Source organism: Trichoderma aggressivum (genome assembly GCF_033847375.1).
Source record: "Trichoderma aggressivum f. europaeum strain CBS 100526 chromosome Unknown scaffold_037, whole genome shotgun sequence".
In the NCBI taxonomy this organism is placed as follows: domain Eukaryota; kingdom Fungi; phylum Ascomycota; class Sordariomycetes; order Hypocreales; family Hypocreaceae; genus Trichoderma; species Trichoderma aggressivum.
In genome coordinates, this window is record NW_026946403.1 from 361378 (window position 1) to 382844 (window position 21467).

Consider the following 21467-nt stretch of genomic DNA (forward strand, 5'->3'; position numbering starts at 1 on the left):
TTTCGGGCCTCCATCCAAACTTGAACCTCTTTTTTTGCCGGGCTGCTGTTGTCGTTGTTGTCGCTTGTGCCCAGCAGTTCTCGTCGGGCTGCAGCATCTGCATCTGCATATAACATCCATAGCATCCGCCCGCCCACCGCCTCCTCTATCTACTGCCTAGTATTTGCTTGGTACCGGGACTAGAACCACAAGCACGCCGGCCTAGCTCCAGAGCATCCGCCTCTGTTGACAAACGGCTCGACACCCCCTGTCGTGTCCCCGGGCAACTTCTGGGTAAGGCGACCCCGGCCGCGGTCTGGTCTGTCCAATAACTGCCCTGCGCTGAAACGAAACGGAGTCGTCGCATCTGCCCCAAGGACTGCACAAACCTGGCCAGGGCTCCGCAGCCGGTGCTATTATGAGAGCGGGAGCGTCCGATTTTCCTTCCTGTCTCCTTATCAGCATCGGCTGTCCCATGAGCGGCCTGCCCTTTGGAATTTGCATCGTCGACAGCAGTGCTCGCCCTCTCCTCGATGACTACCAGCTGCTAAGCCAGGACCACCACAGAGCACTCCTTGTCCGAGTAGCAGTCGTCTCCGTTCACTTCCGGCGCCTCAGGGCCCCAGCCACTCATTTGCACTCTGGAAAACGCCGTCCGCTTGACGGCAGCCACTCTCTATCGCCTGTAATCGTCCTGTCTTTACGAGCCCGCATCAACCTGCCCAGGTACCTGGATATGGCCTCGCAGCAGCACGAGATCCGTCTTCGCTCGTCGGCGGCGGGAAGCCCTGTGACCGATACCAGCAGCATCGCCAGGACCGCCACCTTCGCTTCCTCCTCCTCCTCCTCCCCTGGAATCTCACGATCGCACAGTGCGTCTAGTACCTCGTCCACCTTTGACGAGTCGCAGGCGATGCCTCCACCGCCTCTTCCCCGGAGCGACTCCTTCACTCGAGGCCGTTCACGTGCATCCCCTTCCGTCTCGAGGCACAAGAACCGCCTCTCGCTTACCCTTCCCGTTGCCGTGCCCTTTGACGGCCCGAGGCTGGCCGACTCGCCGGCCATCCTGTCCGCGTCAGCCATGGTCTCGTCGGTTCCTCAAACGCCATTGGAGACTCCTGCTTCCGTTGCCACCTCTCCGTCGAATGCAAACGAGTTCATAATCGCAATTGCGGCGCAGGAGCGGAGAGTATTGGAGCTCAAGGAGGAACTCGCACAGGCTGAGACGGAATTGGCACGGCTAAAGAAGCAATGGGCATCGGAAGAAGTCTACCGCAAACGAAGCAACAGCCACAGAAACGATCCCTTTGGCAACTCGCAGGCCAGCATCGACGATGATGCCTTGGTGGCATCACGGCGTAGCGTTGAATTGGATCGTCGGAAGCACATTCTCCAAGGCCAAACCACTCCTGCTCAGGCCCGCCGCAAGATTATTCGTGGTGGGCACGCCCGCACATTATCCCTTCTCTCTCCCGTACGGACCGAGAGCGTATTCTCCCTCAACGAAGTCACACAAGCAGATCCAATCGCCCTCCCATCGGTCGAACAGAGGATGGCCCAGCTCACCGACCCGACCCTGGCAAAGCGATCATCCTGGCAACCCCGGTCCCAGCAAACCATGGCGTCTGTCGTCGGCGTCGCATCCGTTGTCGAAGACTTCAAGCTAGGATTCCGCGCCTTCGTAGAGGACATTCGCCAGATTACCGTCGGAGATGAACCGGTGACCGGCCAGCCGCAGAGACCACTGTCGACCTCCATCGCCCATGCTCGTGAGCAAGATACGAGTAAGCCGAACCATGCCACCACCCACACTAGGACCAGCAGTAATGAAGGTTCCAGTACGGCCGCGTCGACCACATCCCAAGCTAACAGAACCCCCGAGCTGAAGCCAAAGACCGGGACTGGGAAAGGGAACAAATTCTCCTGGACACCGCTTGGTTTCGACTCTGTTGACGATACTGACTGGTCCAACTGGGATTCCCCCGTCTCCACCAAGTCTGCCCGCTGGAGTGGTTCTACCATTAATAGCAGTGGCATTGATGACATTCCCGAGAAGGAAGACGAAGAAGATGCCAAGCCGTAAGGATTTATGCCTTGTTCCATGAAGCTGTGCACACGAATGGAGTGACTGATACTCAGACCTACAATCTTTTTAGGGCGAGGAAAGCCGATGCATCACTTCTTTCTCCGACGCTTGAGGACCTATTTCCTAGCGTTGTTCATCATCTATCCCCGAGCAACCTCAAGAGGACGGCCAACAACCTGATGGATGAATGGGAAAAGTCACTGGTGGCTCCCGAGTCCCGAAGCAGCAAGGAAACTGCCACCGCATAGAGCAGGCTCATGAGCGGCCTCGGCTATTTTCCTTTTTATTTTTATCTTTATAACCCCCAGCACCAAGCGAGTGCACGACGAGCTCAACTAAAAAGACACACGACGTTCAGAACGAGGAGGTTCCTCAAAAAAACAAAACAATGAAAGCACGGCCATGAGCAGCCGCAGAGATTTCTGGTACATCTCACGACAATAGTTTGGAATGATTTGGATGAAAGAACATCAAAGAGATGGTACCGCAAGATTAAGATTTTTTTATAGAGTTTGTATGGGAGCATGCCTGTCTGTCCTTGATGTTTTACTTGCCTTTTGGCTTTTGCTTTTGCTGTTAGCTTTCTTCTACTTCTACTACTACTACTTCTACGCAAAAGCTGGCCATCCGTTATATTGGATCAGGATTATCGGGATAACGATGGCAATGAAAACATGACGCATTATGAGAGAGTAACTTGCAAAATAAACAAAGAAAGAATCCCAAACACATTCGCTCGTATTATTCTTGTGTGTTGAGCAAGTATAATAAATCAGATGATGTGCCTGCCCTGTCTCTTGAAAAGCACCTCATGGGGGCGGCAGAAGTGTGTAACATGCTCTTCTATTATGTTATATAAAGGTATATAAACATCCCTCCTCTTTCTCCCTTTCTCCCCTCTCATCACCATCATTTCCCCTTCTTCTTCTCCTTCTCCTTCCCGCCCCCATCCCCAAACCCAGCCCTCACAAGCCCATCCCTCGCCACGCTGTTAATCAAAGCAAACCTCCTCGGCCCAAGCTTCACACCCCCATACCACCTCGTCACCACAACCATCGCATCCCAAACCTCCATCAACTGCAGCAAATGCAGCAACCTCCCACCAGCAGCATCCTCGCCGTCATCATCGCAGTCGGAATAGCTCGTGCCCCCCGGCCCGCGTATCCTCCACGCCGTGATGTTGTGCGTCGCCGAGCGAATCCGGCGATCAGACCACAGCAGGTGCTGCAGGAAGAGCTTCGCTTCCGCCGGCGACGCGACTTTTGCAACGTGAGCCACAAACGTCGACTTGTTCTCCACCACTACCTCCGATAGCGTCCACGGAGGAGGCGTCATGGCTGCGAAATCCGTCTGTCCGCCGTCCACCGCGCGCTCTCCCCGGTCCGCGTTCGCCCCTTCGCCATCCTCGGCGTCGTCGCCTTCCTGCTGCTGAGGCAGCTCCTCCTTTTCCCTCTCCTCCTCCATCCTTCTCACGAATTCTTCCACCGCATCGAACAGACACACGCTTCCCGGCTGGAACACCGTCCCTAGGGCTTCCCTAAACACACCCAGGTCCCTTGCGCCGGCGCCCTTTCTCCCTCCGGAACTGTGCTGCGTCCCTAACACCGCCGGTGGCTCAGCTGGGTATGAGTCTGGAAACTGTAGCCGCAAGGACGAAGCTTCATCGCCGGGTAACCGTAATACATATGTTGTAGATGAGGATGTCGGGCTCTCATCTTGGTCCTCGGAGGGGACGAGACAGCCCTCGCCGTAGATGGAGTTGAGAGCTTCTACCTCATCACGGAGGTCTTCGGACATTATTTCAAGCAAAGGAAAAGAGGACGATTAAGTGATATTTTATGCTCTATTCTCCAGGCCAGTTCACTCTCACCCAGGATGACATGAGTTGATCTTCGTCCAATTAGCTGCTGGCTTGATGTATGATTTTCGCACAGTGATGTTACTAAAACGTCACACATTATTCGCACTGTATCGACGAGCAAGATGACGGAGCTGATTCATATGTTGATGAATATGCTCAACTCTGCTATCCAGCATCCCACGTCACAAGTAATAGATGGGTATATAAGAATATCAGAGACTAACTACAGAGAAACATAGCTTTAGTAGCAAATACTAGCGAAATATAACAAGAGTAGCAGATACTGGAGAAATATAGCCATAGCAGCAGATACTAGAAAAATATAGGTAGCTATATGAGCAGATACTCGGTCATACTTTGTGGCCTGAATCTTCCGAGCCAGGGGACCCAGGGGGGTTATTGCTCAGTTCTTGAGACCCTTCTCGTGGTGCCTGCGAGGCGTTGTCGCTTGCCAAGATGGGCCCTCCAGTTGTTCCAGAACTGCCATCATCAATGGGCGCAGTCGTCCTGTTTCCAGCTTCTCTTTCAATAATGACCACATGGCCCGAATCGTCTTGGCTCGTCGAGCTGGGGTAGCGAGAAGTTGGGAGGTTGGGTCCCTCAATCAAGGTTTGACTTGGTCAGCTGTGGCCGATCGGGTTGAGGTACGGATTGATTCTGGATTTCAAGCCAAAGGCTGGGGCGTAGCCTCCCTCTGACCTAGCTGTTGCAGCCTTACTAAACCTCTTGATAATAAATATACCCTCCAGGGCTCCATAGTAGCAGATACTATTTAGTAGTTGGGCTAAAATATCAATAATAGCAAAAAATAGTGACAATAGCAGCTACTCAAAGAGCTACTTGGGTACTTTTGGTATTTATTATTTATTTGATACCTGTCAGTGAGGTGAGGAAATAAAAGGCTCCCCCCTGTATTCTGTTCTGCCACTTGAACCTCATGCAATCGCTGGGATGCTGGATAACAGAGTTGGGATGCTGGCTAGCATTTCCCCACGTTGATAGACATTTTAACAAAGCCAATGGAACAAAGCGGTGCTTGAATTAAACGAAAAGTAACATTGACATTGAGCTGGTACAATATTAAGCGGCGTCTCAAAGTCTCTTGGCCGTCTTCTACCATCCTCGTTCCTGAGTTACCACATGGCTCCAAGGTCCCAGCACTGCAACGTACATATACATGCGCGCAACCACATCTACAAACAATTGGAAGAAAGAAAAAACGACAGTGCCCTTTTACTCGTCGGCGACCGAGGCAAACTTGTCCAGCATCTCCTGCTGAATAGCCTCGTACTGCAGAGAATATATATGTTAGCCACGGACATCAACCTCGCCACATGTGGAAATTATCATAACATACCCTCTTGACAATCACGTCTTCACCATCGGTGGGGACCTCAAACTTCAATTGACGCAGCTTGGCTTGCAGGTCGCTTGTTGACTCGCGGACCTTTGCCCAGCTCTGGCCTTGAGCAATGGCCTTTTGTGCCTCGTCGTAGAATCCAATCATGAGCTTCATCATCCACTCCGTCTTCCAGAGCGGGCAGAACTGGTCGTAATCGGAGTAACCGTTCTGCTGCAGGAAATCTTCCTTGATCAAAACGGCAAGATCAAGTGTGATCTTGTCGGTATCGGACAAGGCACTCTTGCCGACCAGCTGGACGACCTGGTCCAGTTCATCGGAGTCCGAAATCAACTGCTTGACGCGGTCACGCAGTCTAGGGAAGTCGGGGTTGTTCTGCTCGTACCACTTGTCCAAAGCGGTGTTGTACTTGCTGTAAGAGACGATGGTGTTGATTGAAGGGAAGTGCTTTCGCTGAGCAAGCTTCTTGTCCAAACCCCAAAAGACCTGGACAATGTTGAGGGTGGAAGTGGTGACGGGATCCGAGAAGTCACCACCGGGGGGGCTGACGGCACCGACAATGCTGACACTGCCGCTTCGCTCGGGCGATCCCAGAGTCTGGGCTCGGCCAGCTCGCTCGTAAAAGGATGCGAGCTTGGCACCCAGGTAGGCTGGGAAACCCTGATCAGCAGGCATTTCTCCCAAACGACCAGAGATTTCACGAAGGGCCTCGGCCCATCGAGACGATGAATCAGCCATCATGGCGACGTTGAGACCCTGGTCACGGAAGTATTCGGCGACTGTGATACCAGTGTAGATGGAGGCTTCACGAGCAGCGACGGGCATGTTGGAGGTGTTGGCAATGAGACAAGTTCGCTTCATGATGGGCTCTTTGCGGCCGTCAACCTCAATGGTGAGCTCGGGGAAGTCCTTCAAGACTTCAGCCATTTCGTTTCCACGCTCGCCGCATCCAACATAGACGATGATGTCGCTGTTGGAGAACTTGGAGACGGACTGACTAATGACAGTCTTGCCACAGCCGAAAGCACCGGGAATGGCAACGGTACCGCCCTGGACACTGGGGAAGAGAGCATCGAGAACTCGCTGGCCGACAACAAAAGGCTGATCGGCCGTCAAACGCTCAGACGTCGGGCGGGGAACTCGGACAGGCCAGGACTGCATCATGGGATACTCTGTCTTCTTGCCATCAAACTCGACCTCAAGAATCTTATCAACAACGGTATACTCGCCCTTGGAGGCAATCTTGGTGATGACACCTCGGGCTCGGGGAGAGAACAGAATCTTGTGGACCGCCAGGAAGGAGTTCTCAAACACAGTTCCCCAGACATCGCCGCCGGAAATGTGGTCGCCAACCTTGAGCTGAGGAGTAAACTCCCACTTCTTTTCTCGGTCGAGCGCAGGAACAGCGACACCTCGAGGGATATAGATGGATTTTGAGATCTTGGAGATGCTGGCTAGGGGTCGCTGGATACCGTCGTAGATGCTGTTGAGCAGGCCGGGGCCCAGCTCGACAGACAAAGGCTTGCCTGTTCGAGCAACAGGGTCACCGACCTTGACACCGGCTGGGGGAGCTTGGTCAGCATCGAATCTTGACGTAATTCGTATCGGTTTCGGAGTGTAGAGGTGAGAGTGGAAGGGAGTGTCGTCATACCAGTTTCCTCGTAGACCTGAATGGTAGCCTGATCGCCGCTGATTCGAATGACCTCACCGACGAGGTTGTCGTGACCGACTCTGACCTGGACGCCAACAATTAGCTAATCAGCCATGACTGTGGCTGATCATTGTAATGTTACTCACCAGCTCGTACATGGCAACACCGATCATGTCTTCGGCGACAATGACGGGACTGCGGTTGGGTTAGCAACAAAGCCATTTGTATGATGGAGATCCGGATGTATCGAGGTGACCAACCCTGAGATGGAGTAGATCTTGCCTGCGCAACATTGTCAGCAACTCTGCTCAGTCTTGTCCAAATCAAGGGCTCTTCTCTCATCATCACGCCCTTACCATAGTGAATGGCATCGCCATCTTGTTCTGTGGTTTTCTGTGGCGCCATACAAGTCAGCTTCCTGAGTGATTGACGTAGCGGGGCATCAGCCTCGTCGTCGTTTCCAGCTCGTCAACGGCTTCGGCTGTAGTTTGTCTGCTCCCGCACCGATGCCCGAGTGACGGTGCTGGGAGACGTGCGGGGAGGGTTTGGGGGGACGCATACAGAAGGCATCGTGAGCGATTGGAGAGGAGGAGCGTTGTCGAGCTCTCGATCGGCAGCGGTAGGAGAAGAGTCGGGAGATGAAGCAGAAGGAGATGGAGTTGGAGGTGGAGAGTTTCGCAACAGAGGAAGCTTGATAGCAGCTGCTGAAAGGACAGGGCTCGGGGGTGGAGGCAATGATGTAGCGCTGCCAGTCCCACCAGCTCGAGCTCTGGGGCCGAAATGGCCACCTGCACTGCTACTACTAACAAAACTGGCCCCCGAAGCGGCGTTGGTGCCTGTGGCGGGCTCAGCGCCTCCGGGGCCTGTATTCGCCGCTGGAGCGCTTCTGGCAGCGCCCACAGGGGACCGCGGGTCAGGGGATGGGGCGCTGTCTTTGTTGCTGGCGCTGTCGCTGTCGCTTTCGTCGCTGCTGGACTCGGTGTCGCTAGAGCCCTTGATGCTGCCCTCGCGAATCAGATCCAGCAGAGAAGGCCGCGCCTTGAGCCGTGGCCGCAGTCCTAGCATGCGAGCGTGCGGGCAAACATTTACGGACAGAAGCGTCTTTTCCAGCGAGGCAGAAGAGTGACAATCGAGAGCTGAGACACGAACGTGGATGCGAAAGTTTGGGGATGTTGAAATAGAGCACCATAGTGAATCGAGTGTCAGGGATGCCGTAGGTACATGTAGACACACAGACGGTACCTGTACAATTGCAGCTGCAAAACAATTGGTGTGTCAAGGAGCAGCATTGAGTAGAGGTACAAGTGCATGACTTGGGGTATGACCGTAATATCAACAAAGCCGTGCACAGTAGACGCGCATCTGCTCCATCGTCTAAGCTCATTGTTTCTACTACTATTACGAGTACAATACATTGTTGATCCTTGTGACTTTCAGGAAATGAAGCTGAAAAAAGCCCTCACCGCTATCTCTACTAATCGTGTATATTGTACAGGTACCTTGGAAGTTTGCTTGAAAAGGCAGCACAAACACCAGCACTCCATAGGAACTTGCCTGCGCCGGCGGCCTCCATTAGTAGACTCCGGCTTCACATTCTCACGTCTAGGTACTTAACGATACAATTCCGAATTCGCAGCTGCTCGGACAGATCTCGCCTTCATAGCTTCCAGCATGACATGACATCTCGTCCGTATATCAATGATTCGGCGCAATTGGGATAAAAGACGTCTTCATTACGCTCTATCAAGAGCAAAATACAACCTTCTCCCATGCCTCAAGCCTTGGCTTTCAACTCATTGGCCCGGGTCTCCAGCTCATCCAACAAATCCTTCCTCACAGCCAAAGAGCCCAGCGTCTTCATGCCTGCCGACATGCCGCATTCCTGGTGGTCGTGGGATCGGTGATGCGAGTGACCGTGCAGCTCATCCGATCTCTTGTTCAGGTGAAGGCCGATTGAAGGAACCACGCAGTTGTTCTCGCTACGACCAGCTCGAAGCTGGCAGAGCTCTTGCTTCTGGCAGTCCCCAGTGCACGAGGCGACGTTCCAGCCACGGCTCTTGAGCGAGATGTACTGGTTGAACACGTCCGAGTTTGACTCGAACAAGGCCGTTACGTTGTGCCAGAACGCGGGCGTCAGCTCGGCACTTGCTTTTGTGACGGGGGGGTTCAGCTTGGAGCCGTACGTCTCCTTGGCGGAGTAAAGCTTCGTCCACACGGGGCCGGTTGTTTGGAAATCCGAATTGGTCATGTCAGCAATGTAGGTCGTGGTGTCGAGCACCGCAAACGTCTCCGGGTCGACATCATATACTCGGAACGAGGGCATGCCCGAGGTAGGTGTCAGCGAGGGGCAGATGTAAGAGGCCATGACAGCATGCGAGGCATCTCGGCTGTTGTAGTCGGAGTAGCTGACCTCAAAGTGGTCGACGTGCGTGTGGCCGAAGAACATGGCGGCAATGGTTGACGAGTAGCGGTTCACAACTTGATCAAGGTAGTTTGACCCTGCGTGGAAAGCATCGCCTTCTCCAAGGGGCATGTGTCCAATGATGTAAACTCTCTCTCCTGCCTTTTCCGCAGCGTCGAGCTCATTCACCAGCCATTGGATTTGACCGTCAGGGTCCTGCTCAATGCCCTCCTGATACAACCAAAAGTTCATGCGGTAGTAAAAGTTGGTGTTAAGAGAGATGACCCTCAAGTTGCCATTAGGATACTTGGTAGAGTATGCGCCGATACTTTCAATCTCGGATTCCGCTGAGGCTCCCACCCAGCGTGTCCATTGGTCAGATAGGGCATCATATACCCATTGCGATGAGTTGCTGATGGACTTGGGAGGAAAAGCATTTGTGGGATTGGATTCATGGTTACCAGCGGTACCGTAAACGATACCCAGATATTGGCTCATATAAGTGTATGCGTCAGAAACTGCAAGTGGAAGTATCGATGTTAGTCAACTATGCATTGCTCATAAGCAATATATCCAAGAAAAAGGAGCACCAACTTTGCTTCTGGTTGTAAGGCTGTGAGGTGTTCCAGATTGCGTGGTCAACAATATCGCCCGTGAAGAGTGTTAGGGCAGCATCTGGAACAATGTTCTTGATGGCCTGATACATGCTAATTTCTAAGCCGACAGGAGTATCGCACTTGTGATCTCCATTTGGCCCAGCAGGCGATGTTGAGTGGCCAGGCTCATCAGCTGCGGTATAAGGTCTTTATAGTAATGATATCGTCAGTAATTACCTTTATCTTTTGACTTCATCGTCACTCTTGTTTGTACAAATCGACTCACCTGCAGCAGATGGGCTTGGTGCAATTCGAGCTTGAGCCAGACACATAAAGAGGGTCAATGTGAATATCCGAGTACTGAACCACCTTGAGAGGCGTCTTCCCGCTCGACGCAGGACGACCAGTCTGTGGCTTCGGAGAGGGAAAGGGGATCTTCCACTGAGGAACAGAGGGCTCAGGGCAAAGGCCAAGGAATGATCCGCAGAAGAGCTTTGATGTATCGGACCCGAGATCCATGTTTCGGATAGCATCCGCAATGATGGGGCCCTCTAGTGCCACGGTGCCCTCGCACACATCGTTGTCTTCAACCTGAAGACTTTCGTTAGCCGCGGCTGGATGGAAATCAGACCGTCGTGGTCATCTGGGTAATGTACCTTTGCGAGCTTGCAGAGTTCCGTAGCCACGCTGACAAACGCTCCATCTCCAAATACAGCGATGCCCTTGAGAAGGACGAGAATGCCCTGGAGCCGTGTGAGTACATGTATACAGTTACATATATGACTGACTGTGAATGGTGTTTTCTGACCTGGCAAGCAGTGCACGTCGCAGCATTCTTGATATCGTTCCATATATCATCGGCCAAGCTTCTTGCCTCAATAGCCCTCTCGATGTTCTCGATATCTCGAGGAGGGAGGCTGCTATTCTCAAGAGAAACCGCGGCCTGGGCAACAGAGCCCAGAGCCAGCAGGGAGAGCGTCGAGCTGGGACGCATAGCTGATAACAAATGCTGGCTTGAGCTGCCTTCAGATGCCTTGGTTGTCCGCAAGGATCAGGAACCAGGAACCAAATAATGCCCTCCATCATAGCTATATATAAATCGACGACAGCCATGCCCACCTGCCTACACGATGTTAGTGCCCACCCATCTCCAAGCTGCAATCCAGGCCGTTGCGAATCCTCTCCGCTCGACTATTACGAACTTTGGGCCTTCACAAGGCAAACTCAGCTCACAAGGAACCGGCCCTGTGCCAAGTCAAGAATGCTCGCCAGGGCGGATGACCTTCCGGACTCTGCCTCGCTCCATCCCCAATGCCACGCTGAATGAATGCAGGACCGAGGCATCGTCCAGTAAGAATCCCTCAACGACCTCAGGGGAGGTTTGTCTAATAGCGAGGCCCCGAGATGGAGATCCAATCAGAGACAAGCTCCTACACATGCATCGGCAGAGACCAGTTAATTAGAGGAAATGGTGTGCGGCCTGGCAGATCAGGAGGCGGGGGAGGGTATCGGCGGCTGATTGTTTGGGGAAAGCTTATGCGGTGCGACGACAGGAAGATTCAATACGATGTGTATTTGAAGCTCGGTTGCCATCGTGTCTTTGAGAGGGTGCGGTAATTAAAATGTGCTGGAAGATGGCATCTAATCTAGTTCAAGATTGCGCTAATTGTGCTTGTAATTCCATGTACTTATAAATTGAAGACTCGCATGTTCGTACGTGGTAGAGATTCCAACAGCAGCATGTTGCTCCCAGTCTCGTGTAAGACAGGCTGCTCCACGTCCAATGACTCCAACCTCTGTCTTCACATGAATCACGAGCCAAGGCACAAATGCCACTTCAGCGCAGTCAATGTAAGCCAAGCCCAAAACCCTGCAACAATCACCTGGCTGGGCCAATGTCCCGCCTAAAATGCTCGGGCTTTGTTTCATCCCTCTCGGTCCCCAACGCAGAAAGCCGCACATTAGTGAAGTTCGTGGGTGAGGGGTTGCACAGCGTTTGTCGTCGGCCGAGCAGCTCTACCATGTGAAATGGAAACCTGGCTTCCTTTGTTTGTAGCGCCGACGATCCCGGGCCGTCCAAGTTATGCCCATACAAGTAAGCGCTGCGTTCGCGCTTTTCTCGTAACGAGCGATCTTTTGCTTGGCGTCCTTTGTTTGATGGCTTTGGCGTTGGTTTTGACGCAGCCAAGCCTCGGGTGAGAAATGCCGCTGCTCGTTGACAGTCGACATGTCCGAGGCATCGGTTCCAAGAGCTTTTTGTTACGAAATAGACTGGAGCAACTATACCCAAGAGTTGTCGGCAAATCGTACATGTCTTCGTCACTATAGTACATACAAACAAACATTGATCCATTGACCCTCCTCTTTTCTCCTCCCGTAAATATCCAAGTGATAATACAGCCGTCCTCTTGGTCCCCGGGCCAAATTAGACCAGTCAGCAGTTTCACAGTTTTATACAAAATCCATTATTGTACACGAGAGCAGCTTTCCGCCGTCTCACAGCCACGTCGTGATTTCGTGACCCATCATGTGTCTTTCTTGATATCCTCTCCGGCGGGTTGAAAGGTTTCGTGGGACAGACCTTCTCGCTCCCAAGCAACGTGCACTGGACCGCCAGCTTCTTGCTGCGAACGCATTTCTCTGAACCGCTCCCCCTTTTTGGCCAGCTCCGGTAACTTGCCCCGGAACATCTTGTACCAATCCCACCTATCCGAGGGCGATGGTGCAAATACCCTTCTCCGCCGCTGTTTCATCCCTGCGTAGATTCTCCGCGCTCTTTTGTCTCGCAGTTCAGTAATGTTATATTCAACCGTCCAGTCAAAATCGTCGTCCTTCTTGAGATTCGTAGGTCGGTCAACCTGTTCGCCATTGACGAGGTTACGAACTGTAACAATCATGCCCAATAATTCACGGTCTTGTTGCCCAGCTCCTTCCGGGGTCTCAACAGCCTCACTATCGTCTTCATCTTCGTCATCTTCTTCGGCAAATTCATCTTCGTCCAAAACATCGTCTTCGGCAGATAGCTTTTCTGTCATCTCGCTAGTTTCTGAATCTGTTTGCTCGGACTTTGTAGCTAGATCAGCAAACATGCGTTGAAACGTCTTCAAGTTGCCTGCCCTGTTATCAATTCCCTCGGTGGCTTTTAGGATCAAGTCAGTCAATGAGGCATCCCGCATCTCCGAGCCATCTTGGCCATATTCAGGCTCCGTGGTCTGTTTTTCATCTGCTGCAAACTCTTCCTCCGCACCGAGGTTATCATCTGTGGTACGCCCGAGAACTGACCCTGTAACATCTCTTGGGTCGTCTGATCTGTCCCTCAACTCTTTAATCTTAGAAGAGTGTGCTGTGAGAGATGCCACCATGGCATCTAAGTATTGCTCAATTTCCAGTTCCGTTTTGCCGTTTAGAATTCCACTCTGTTCGAGAGCCTCCTGAACAGCCTCTCTCACAGAACCTATGCCAAGAGATTCATCTTCTACCGTTGCGTCAACTTTTGCCATCATAACGTTCCAGGCAGCTTCGTTTGGCGGGTCCTGGTAGGAAAGCTCGTTGGAAATCTGCTCTTCCTTTTCATTGGATGGCTGTGATTCGGGTTGCTCAATACTCTCGGCTCTGTTTGAGTCTTCTTCGCTTTCAGTTTCGCTGAGAATCTGAAACTCGCGCTCCAGTTCCTCAACTGATGATTTCCCAGCTTCCTGGGTCGTCTTCATTTCCTCCTCCGTCACCGGCTCCACGAAGAAATAAGTGAGAGGGACTTTTGTATCCCGCGTCTCGACATGCAATCGCAACGTTCGCCCAGGGTAACGCTGTGTTGCCTTGTTCATAACCTCGTTCAAAAGAGCAACACTTGTTTTGAATTCTTGATCACCCAGTCGGCGATCAGATGTTCCGTGAAGAGCCACATCCATTTCCTCCAAGCTGATATACTGAAAGCCAAATATCCGCTGTGTGTTATGATATGCGACGAAGATGCCATCCATACGGCCCATTCTCACCTGCAGAGAATATTTCAGGAAAACAGTTCTGATCATGTCGTAGTATTCCCGCTCAAAAGATTCCCACTGGCCAAATCGCTTCTGAATTTCATAGCCGGCACCTTTCTCGTAACCTCGAACATCCATCCTGACGGCGACTACCGCCCTAGTTTTCAAGTCAAACATGCCAGAACCAGGGAGTCGAGGATCGTAGGCGTCCAATTGAGAGCGCATCATAAAATCGCCCATAGTCGTGTAATGAAAAGAGTCCTGTGCATTTCTCTCTTCTTCTGACAACTGATGAGACCGCGATAGCCTATATTTTTCGAATTCATCTTTCGGCAATGTAAGGAGCTTTTCCATTGACTTGCCCAATAAGCTCAGAATATTCTCCGTGTCGTATTCTTTGTCCGAATCAAACGCATAGGTGCCATCATTATAGTGTGCAAAGGCAGCAGAAGGGCCACGGCTAATGGCAGTAAAATTATAGGACTCGGGCTCTATTGATCGGGATAGAAATGCGAAATTAGGTTTCCTCCAAGCGGAGAGCAGGAAATGAAAATGGGAGAGAATTGAAGTCATGCTCGATGTTGAGCCGCAATACTTCATCACATGTGAGGCGCTGAGCTGTCTCAACTTGACATCCTTGGATGAGGTAACATAGCTCCTGAGCGCATCAAAGTCAAATTCCTTGACTGGCATGATAGAAGCAAGATAAGGGTCGAAATTGAAGACCCGAGACCGGTCATCCTGCATATGATAGACTCCCGGGTTGAACAGCACCCGGTCGAGGTTATGTTTGAGCTGCGGTACCGGTAGCAAAGCATCCTCTTCGACCGGACATAGTTTGAGATGCTGAGGTCTTATCGTCTTCACATCTAGTCTTGGCAATTCCTTTGCTTTCCTGCCTTTTGCAAGTTTCCCGGCTAAAGAGGTCTTCTCGGGAGGTATGTCACCTGGAGCCATCGGTGCCGCCGCATAGCGAGCCATTACATCCACATCTTCTTGGTCGTCTTTGGGGGCAGCTTTCGCTCGCCTTTTCGAAGTCGAAGATTGAAGCCGAGATTTCAGGGTAGTCCATAGTCCTGCAGTTGGTCGCGCCGCTGTATCCTGTGATTCTCCTCTATGCTGGGATTCTCCTCCATCCAACGCGGACTCTGCAGGCTCTGCAGGGCTGGGCTTTTTATCCTTTGGCAGCTTCTTTTTCTTCGTTTTGGTAGTAGCAGCCTCCCGCAATTTTGCATTGATCCTCCGTTTACGTTTTTCTCGCGCTTTCCCTGCTGGCTTACCGTCAAGCGCCCGAGTGACCGTGAAGCTTCTTAAACCAAGGTTGGTGAGAGGCAGCTGTCGACGAATGGCCCACAGGGTAGTCGTACGGGCCAGTGGCCTAGCACGGAGGAATGGTTGAATCATCTCCAACTGTGAGACAACATGCTCTTATGAGAACGACATGTATTTGCAGTGTTGGGCGAAGGGAGTCGAAGTAACCCTTGTTGAATCTCAATACTCCATCATGAGTTACAAGTACAAGGTGCTGCAAGGGAAGCTCACCTTTCATCATTGGACTGAACTTTTTCTTATCGATACGAGGGTACGTTTGCGGTCGGCAATACGGCGGGACAAGCAACTGCCGCTTGCATGCGCCACACGTGATCAGCCCTGCAGTGAATGGCGCTGATGACGAACTCCCCTGCGACAGCTTCATCGTGGATCTCCAGAAGCTCCAGTCTGTTGGTACGTCATCTAAAACAGTCAGCAGGGCTCGAGGCCTTGTGCGGCAGATATGGGGGCCAGCGACTCCAAGATAGGATTTAAACAAGGCATCTTCAGGTTATCAGAGGAGCGCAACATTGCGGTGCATGATCCTTACTGGACTTCGGTGCGTCATGCCTTTGATCTCACATGCCCGCCGGGATGCTGATGGGGTCTTAGTTTTGGGAGCTTCCTGAATCGTCGGAAGATGTTTTTAGTCTCTTCTCGCCCAACGATATCCGCCGAACTCGTGACAATGCCCTAGAAAACATCGAGACCTTGATTCAAACCCTGACAACGCGAGCCTTTACTCTACGACACCATCCATCCTTTCCAGATCCTGACCAAGCTCCAGAACGAGACGTTCTGAACTGTATCAGGGTTCTTACCCGAGTACTGCCATACTTGTATGAAAAAGAGAACTTGGGATCTTGGGAAGAAAAGTTCTTGTGGACCCCCCGAGAGGTAAAGGGCCGAACTGCCAAAAATGAAGTGCTGTTCGATGAAGCTCAGGAAGGGAAAGAGCCGGTACAGGCTTCAGCTGAGACGCATGAGAATCTGAGACCCCTAGCGGAGGAGCTGATAGACACCTTGGTCGACCTCCTATTCTTCTCAGATTTCACTCTCCCTCGCCAGCCAAATGGGCAATCCAAGGTTACGTACGCCATATGGCAGAGCGGGGTTGGATGCAATACAGCCGTGGCAACGACCAAAGAATTTGAAAGCAACCGATGTGAAATTCTAAGGCTCCTCATGACTCTTGCTGGCCAAAGCATGTACACAACCCCGGGAGTGCTGCCACAGAGGGGAGTGCGGACTCTGACCTACCTCTGCACGTCTCCCGATAAGCAGGTGGTGCTCTCGGTTCTTTGTTCCCTTCTAAACACTGTGAGTACTCAAAGCCTCTTCCGGGCGAGGCCATTTGGCTAACTACCATCTTCTACAGACGCTGAAATATAACCCAGCGAGCTGGCGCGTACCATACAACACTCTAGTGTTCAGAGACACTAAGCAGGTTCTTGTGACTTGCTCCATACACTTCTTATTAGCTATGCTCATATACCCTATACCCGAGGATGCGTCTTCGAGCTCCCACAAGAATTACTTCCGCCACTTCCTCGGCCGAATACATCGTCCTCAAGACTTTCAATTTATAGTTGATGGAATGACGCGGATTCTCAATCAGCCGCTTCAAGAGAAGAGCTCATACATTCCCGGCTCTCAATCTTCTTCTAACCTTGCTCCAGAGGTTTTGATGCTATTCTGGGAACTGATTCAATGTAATAAGCGATTTCGGTCCTTCATCATTGATACCGACCGGGCACACGATTTCGTTGTCCTAGCACTGTTCTACGCTCTGGAATACAGGAATGAGCCATCTAAGCAGGGTGTTGTGCGCATGTGCGCGTTTCTTTTGCAGACGTTGAGCGTTGAAGCGAGCTTTGGGTCTCACTTGAACAAGATTTTCGAGGGCCAAGAAAGCCTCCCCGCGAGCATCAGAATCAACGCATTCAGGGGTACATACGCTGACTTCCTTCTACACTCAATTTATACCTTGATTACTACAAGTCAGGGCAACTTTGCGCCAGTTTATCCGGCGCTTCTAGCAATCATCAACAACATAGCTCCGCATATTGAAGGTCTAAGTGCTTCCAGTGGCTCCCAGCTGATGCATCTGTTTTCGTTGATGGCATCCCCATCATTTCTACTTGCCAATGAAACGAATCATGTTCTCTTGCACTCTCTGCTGGATTCGATCAACTCCATTATTGAAAACAAATACCGCCAGAATCCGGAGCTGATACTGGCCATTATCAAAAACAAGAAGCGTGTTGAGGCGCTCAGGACATTCACATTGGAAAGTGGACAAGAGGAGATTGAGAAGATCAATCGGAGAAGGAAGGATGCTGGGGCTGGGGCTCACACTGGACTTTTCGACGATGGATCTCGACGAAGCTCTGCCGACAGTATACGAAGCCCATCTAACGCTCTATCTCGGACCCAATCGTTGGAGGAAGTCCCCGAGGACAGCGCCTTTGCCGTGGGAGACGACGATGACGAGGAAGATAGCGACGAGGAGCCTCAGCCCACACCAGCCGCGTCGACCGCTAGCGAAAACCCGTCTCAGGCATCATCAGTAGCCCACGTTGAAGATGCAGTGCCTGTCCAGCTACGAGGAATGTCTGAGAAAGCCCGGGGAAAGATGCCGGCTAATATCCAGTCCTTCTCCCGGCAGAACAGCTCAACAAGCCTTGGCGCATATTCGACCACCAACCAGGCGTTTGGTGGCAGTTTTGAACCGACAGCCTCGTGGATTGATAGCTGGTTGCCAGAATTACCTCTACATACCATCCTGACCATCATTCAGCAAGCATCGAGCGTTCTCCCACGACAAGCATCGGCCCGAGACGCTACAGCTGACACGCTACGTCGAATTCAAAAGATTGAATTTGTCGGTCTCGAGCCGTCTGCCGTACGGGTCCACTTATTTGAATGGTCCCAGCTGGCACTCGGATGGTACGAGTCCCTGCTCTGGGGCGTCATCTTTGCCAGCGAAATGCAGATTGCAAAGGGCACCATGGGTATCTGGAATGGCACGGCCATCAAGCTCTTCCGAGTCCAGGAGACGGCGCCGGCAGGCCCCACTCTGACCTCACCCAGAGGGGCTGTGGATGCTGTCGGAAGCAATATTGTGTCACGTATCGGCCAAATAAATCTTCGCGGCGCGTCGGCACTTTCAAATTCTGCACCGCACAGGGGTGGATCATGATGGTAATACTACATACTCGTACTCCATGTGCTACTCTCCGGAAATATGTACGATGCATGAGACGAGCCGACAACTCTCGAGAGCGTGATGTGCTTGTACAGTAGCCTGCTAAGATATAGACCAGATGTTTGACTATGACTTTGCGAGTTTCTTCCCAGTTGGTGTGCTCAGCAAACATGATTCTGCCCTGCCAGCATTGGTCCAATCATGGCCCCCTGGAAGTCTGGATGCCTGGTGGACACATCCCTGCGCGGTGCTTGCCATCATTGGTGACAAGGAGCAGAGTACTGTACAGCAGCACACCGAACTCTTTGGCTAATCCTGTTCCTCTTCATTTGTTAAAGCCCTGGATGGGCCGGATGGGCCAATCAGACAAATTGACGTGGCTACCTGGAAGCCTTGCGATGAGGATGGAAGATCACAGAGACCCCGAGGGTAAAGGGGACAGCTGTGAATTTCCGACGGTGATTTGTGCAGAAGGCACCGACAATGGGCACCAAGACCAAGACTTGACTGGAGATTGGGCTGCGCATACAGTACGCCATGGCTGTAGTATTAGCAAGCATTCCTGAGGGTTGGTATTGCGGCGGGCGGAATCAGTCGGCCGAGTAATGTCAGCAGCTGCGATGGTTGGTACATTTGATACTGGTATTTTAACGTTTGGAGGCGCTAGCAGTTGAGGAAACTAAACTATTAACGAACATGAATTGATGGCTCTGGCTTATGCTTCGAAGCTGTGCCGTGATTGATTGATGCTGATGCGACAGTGATGCTACCTAGGTAGGCATGGAACAGCCTGAAGCGACTTGGTGCCGATTCAGACGCCTCAAACAGCACCGGCCGATGACGCGAGTGAGTTGAGCTGTCAAATCAACGCCAAAGCTCAGGCTCAGCTCATCCGCACCGCCACCGACACTGACACCGACACTGACACAATACGAGTACCTCTACCCGGCAGAAGCGCCGCAACTCACACGGTCCAGCCCCACGACGGTTGGAAGCGAGACATGACGCTGTTAGTGATGGGATGGAGCTGCTGGGCTCCCCGTAAATTGCGAATAAGAGGCACGCTAGCCACTAGCCGCCGCTTCGGATGGACTGCACGATGAATCCAGCTCGGCCCAGCCTTGGAGCTCTTGTTGCTCCCAACTGGTCTGGTACTTTTTACCCGTGGCTGATACAGCAATCCGAATGTGCCTTGTTTTTCTTATCTTTCCCCCCTTCACCACCGTTTCGCGACCCTCTAGGCTTGGGCACAGCGTTTGTGGTCCAGCGCATGCCGCCGATGCAATGAGCGCTACCCTCAACTAACACCCGTCTTGACGAGCTTACGGCGCGCTGAGGGCATCGTGTATTTCAGGACCTGGACCCGTTTACATCACATCATGGCTCAGCCTGCCGAGGCAGCAGGCGCCGCCGCTTCGGTGGATGAAGACATCAAAGAGTACAAGATTCACGTATGATGCCCAGAATAGCGTACATCATCTGAATTGTTCAAGCTTGAATACGGCGTCGCGGCTAATCACTTTTTGACGTGCAAAGGCATCGAGCAAGTACCTCGATTTTACGCGGCAGAAGCTCGAACTAGCTCGGCTTCCTCGCGAAGTTCCCGACGCGAACTCGAGGGCGTGGTGGGATCCGAAGCCAGCGCTGGAACCGCTCATCGACTATTGGTAAGTCGGCGCTCACCATCTCTCATCAAATCTCCAGTGGCTAATAAAAACCAATTCTAGGCTTGAGCACTTCACTTGGAGAGAGCATGAAAAGGAAATCAATGCCTCGGTCCCGCAGTTCAGGATCAGCATCCAAACATCTGCCACAGAAGGGCCTACGAGGATGCATTTCATTCACGCGCGCTCGCGGCATCCAGACGCCGTGCCTTTGCTCTTAATCCCGCCGTTTCCATTTTCCAATTTGTCATTCCGCCACATCACCGATACCTTTACGGATCCTGCCGATGCAAACACCAACCAACCCTTCCACCTTGTTATGCCATCGCTCCCTGGGCTGGGCTTCAGCGATTCTCTGCCTAAAAACGTCCAGGTCGTCTCCAAAACCTCTGAGATGCTTGACATCCTCATGAGGCGACTAGGATACAGGCATTACCTCGCGACTAACTCTGGGTCATCCATTACCCCCCAAGGTGGAATCGACTGGAAAATTCTCACACATCTGGCTGCCAATCATCTGGATTCTTGCCTTGGTGTCCACTTGGTATCGCCGCCATTGCAAGCTCCAAAGGCATTGAAATCGCCGGTCGAATGGCTGAAATTGACTCTGGCAAAGGCCCTGCAAACTCCCATTCTCGGGTATACAAAGGAAGACGTTGCGGCCCTCCAGAAGAACAATCCAGAAAGAGCCAGGATATCCACCACGGATACTGCCTCGTCATTTGGAATAGGTGCATACGATCCAAATACGCTGGCATACGCACTTTGCGATTCTCCGACCGGGCTTTTGGTCTTTTTCCTGGCCATAGTTAGGATATTAGGGTCCGAGAAGGAGTTTACTTCATTAGAACTCGTCACAATGACCAAGCTGACTTGGCTTCCGGGCCCGGAAGGGACGCTGAGGCTATTGGCAGACAATCATCTCTCAGTAAGGGATGATGCAGAGCCAAAATCGGCAAGGAAGCCCAAAGCTTCCATCACAGTGTTCCTGGCTGATGATGTCGCGATTCAGAACGGATCGATCTCAGCTCGGGATGGCGTTTCGCCACCATCGGTCAGTCCCTACGTATGCCCCAGCTGGGCCAAGCAGCACTATGAGGTAGTTTCGACTGCCCGAGTTGAGGGAAAGCAGGGACTGCTGGCTTGGGAGCGACCACAAGTGATTGCCGACGGTGTAAGCAATCTTGCCAAAGCACTGCTCGCCGTGGACAAGAGACTCTATGGAGCTGGGAACAGAACGGCTTAGTTGGATAGTTGTTGGGGTAAACATGTTTGCCTTGAATCTTGATTCATATTTTCTATATCATCTAGCCATGATCTACCTTGAGGACCGAGAAGTTGGATTGTACGTTTGCAAGGATCGATAC

At 52.1% G+C, this 21467-nt stretch overlaps 7 protein-coding genes across 7 annotated transcripts; 3 read left to right on the plus strand and 4 right to left on the minus strand.

Annotated features, from left to right (window-relative positions):
• Positions 1-454: 454 nt before the first annotated feature.
• Positions 455-2313, plus strand: Triagg1_8035 (uncharacterized protein; the record flags this gene model as incomplete). Its single annotated transcript, XM_062902837.1, has 2 exons — positions 455-2058; positions 2136-2313. The coding sequence occupies 2 exons, from the start codon at positions 455-457 to the stop codon at positions 2311-2313; spliced, it is 1782 nt and encodes a 593-aa protein (XP_062753115.1).
• Positions 2314-2974: 661 nt separating this feature from the next.
• On the minus strand, positions 2975-3862 carry Triagg1_8036 (uncharacterized protein; the record flags this gene model as incomplete). The annotated part of the gene is made up of 1 exon (XM_062902838.1): positions 2975-3862. One exon carries the CDS (start codon positions 3860-3862, stop codon positions 2975-2977), a length of 888 nt encoding a protein of 295 aa, XP_062753116.1.
• Positions 3863-5159: 1297 nt separating this feature from the next.
• Triagg1_8037 (uncharacterized protein) lies at positions 5160-8002 on the minus strand (the record flags this gene model as incomplete). The annotated part of the gene is made up of 7 exons (XM_062902839.1): positions 5160-5216; positions 5284-6848; positions 6938-7022; positions 7084-7132; positions 7198-7219; positions 7294-7330; positions 7442-8002. The coding sequence occupies 7 exons, from the start codon at positions 8000-8002 to the stop codon at positions 5160-5162; spliced, it is 2376 nt and encodes a 791-aa protein (XP_062753117.1).
• Positions 8003-8711: 709 nt separating this feature from the next.
• On the minus strand, positions 8712-10928 carry Triagg1_8038 (uncharacterized protein; the record flags this gene model as incomplete). Its single annotated transcript, XM_062902841.1, has 5 exons — positions 8712-9856; positions 9933-10141; positions 10221-10525; positions 10591-10677; positions 10743-10928. 5 exons carry the CDS (start codon positions 10926-10928, stop codon positions 8712-8714), a joined length of 1932 nt encoding a protein of 643 aa, XP_062753118.1.
• Positions 10929-12459: 1531 nt separating this feature from the next.
• On the minus strand, positions 12460-15321 carry Triagg1_8039 (uncharacterized protein; the record flags this gene model as incomplete). Its single annotated transcript, XM_062902842.1, has 1 exon — positions 12460-15321. The coding sequence occupies one exon, from the start codon at positions 15319-15321 to the stop codon at positions 12460-12462; it is 2862 nt and encodes a 953-aa protein (XP_062753119.1).
• A 100-nt stretch (positions 15322-15421) lies between these two features.
• On the plus strand, positions 15422-18430 carry Triagg1_8040 (uncharacterized protein; the record flags this gene model as incomplete). Its single annotated transcript, XM_062902843.1, has 4 exons — positions 15422-15499; positions 15668-15787; positions 15841-16548; positions 16607-18430. 4 exons carry the CDS (start codon positions 15422-15424, stop codon positions 18428-18430), a joined length of 2730 nt encoding a protein of 909 aa, XP_062753120.1.
• A 1385-nt stretch (positions 18431-19815) lies between these two features.
• Positions 19816-21346, plus strand: Triagg1_8041 (uncharacterized protein; the record flags this gene model as incomplete). Its single annotated transcript, XM_062902844.1, has 3 exons — positions 19816-19887; positions 19973-20103; positions 20164-21346. The coding sequence occupies 3 exons, from the start codon at positions 19816-19818 to the stop codon at positions 21344-21346; spliced, it is 1386 nt and encodes a 461-aa protein (XP_062753121.1).
• Positions 21347-21467: the final 121 nt, after the last annotated feature.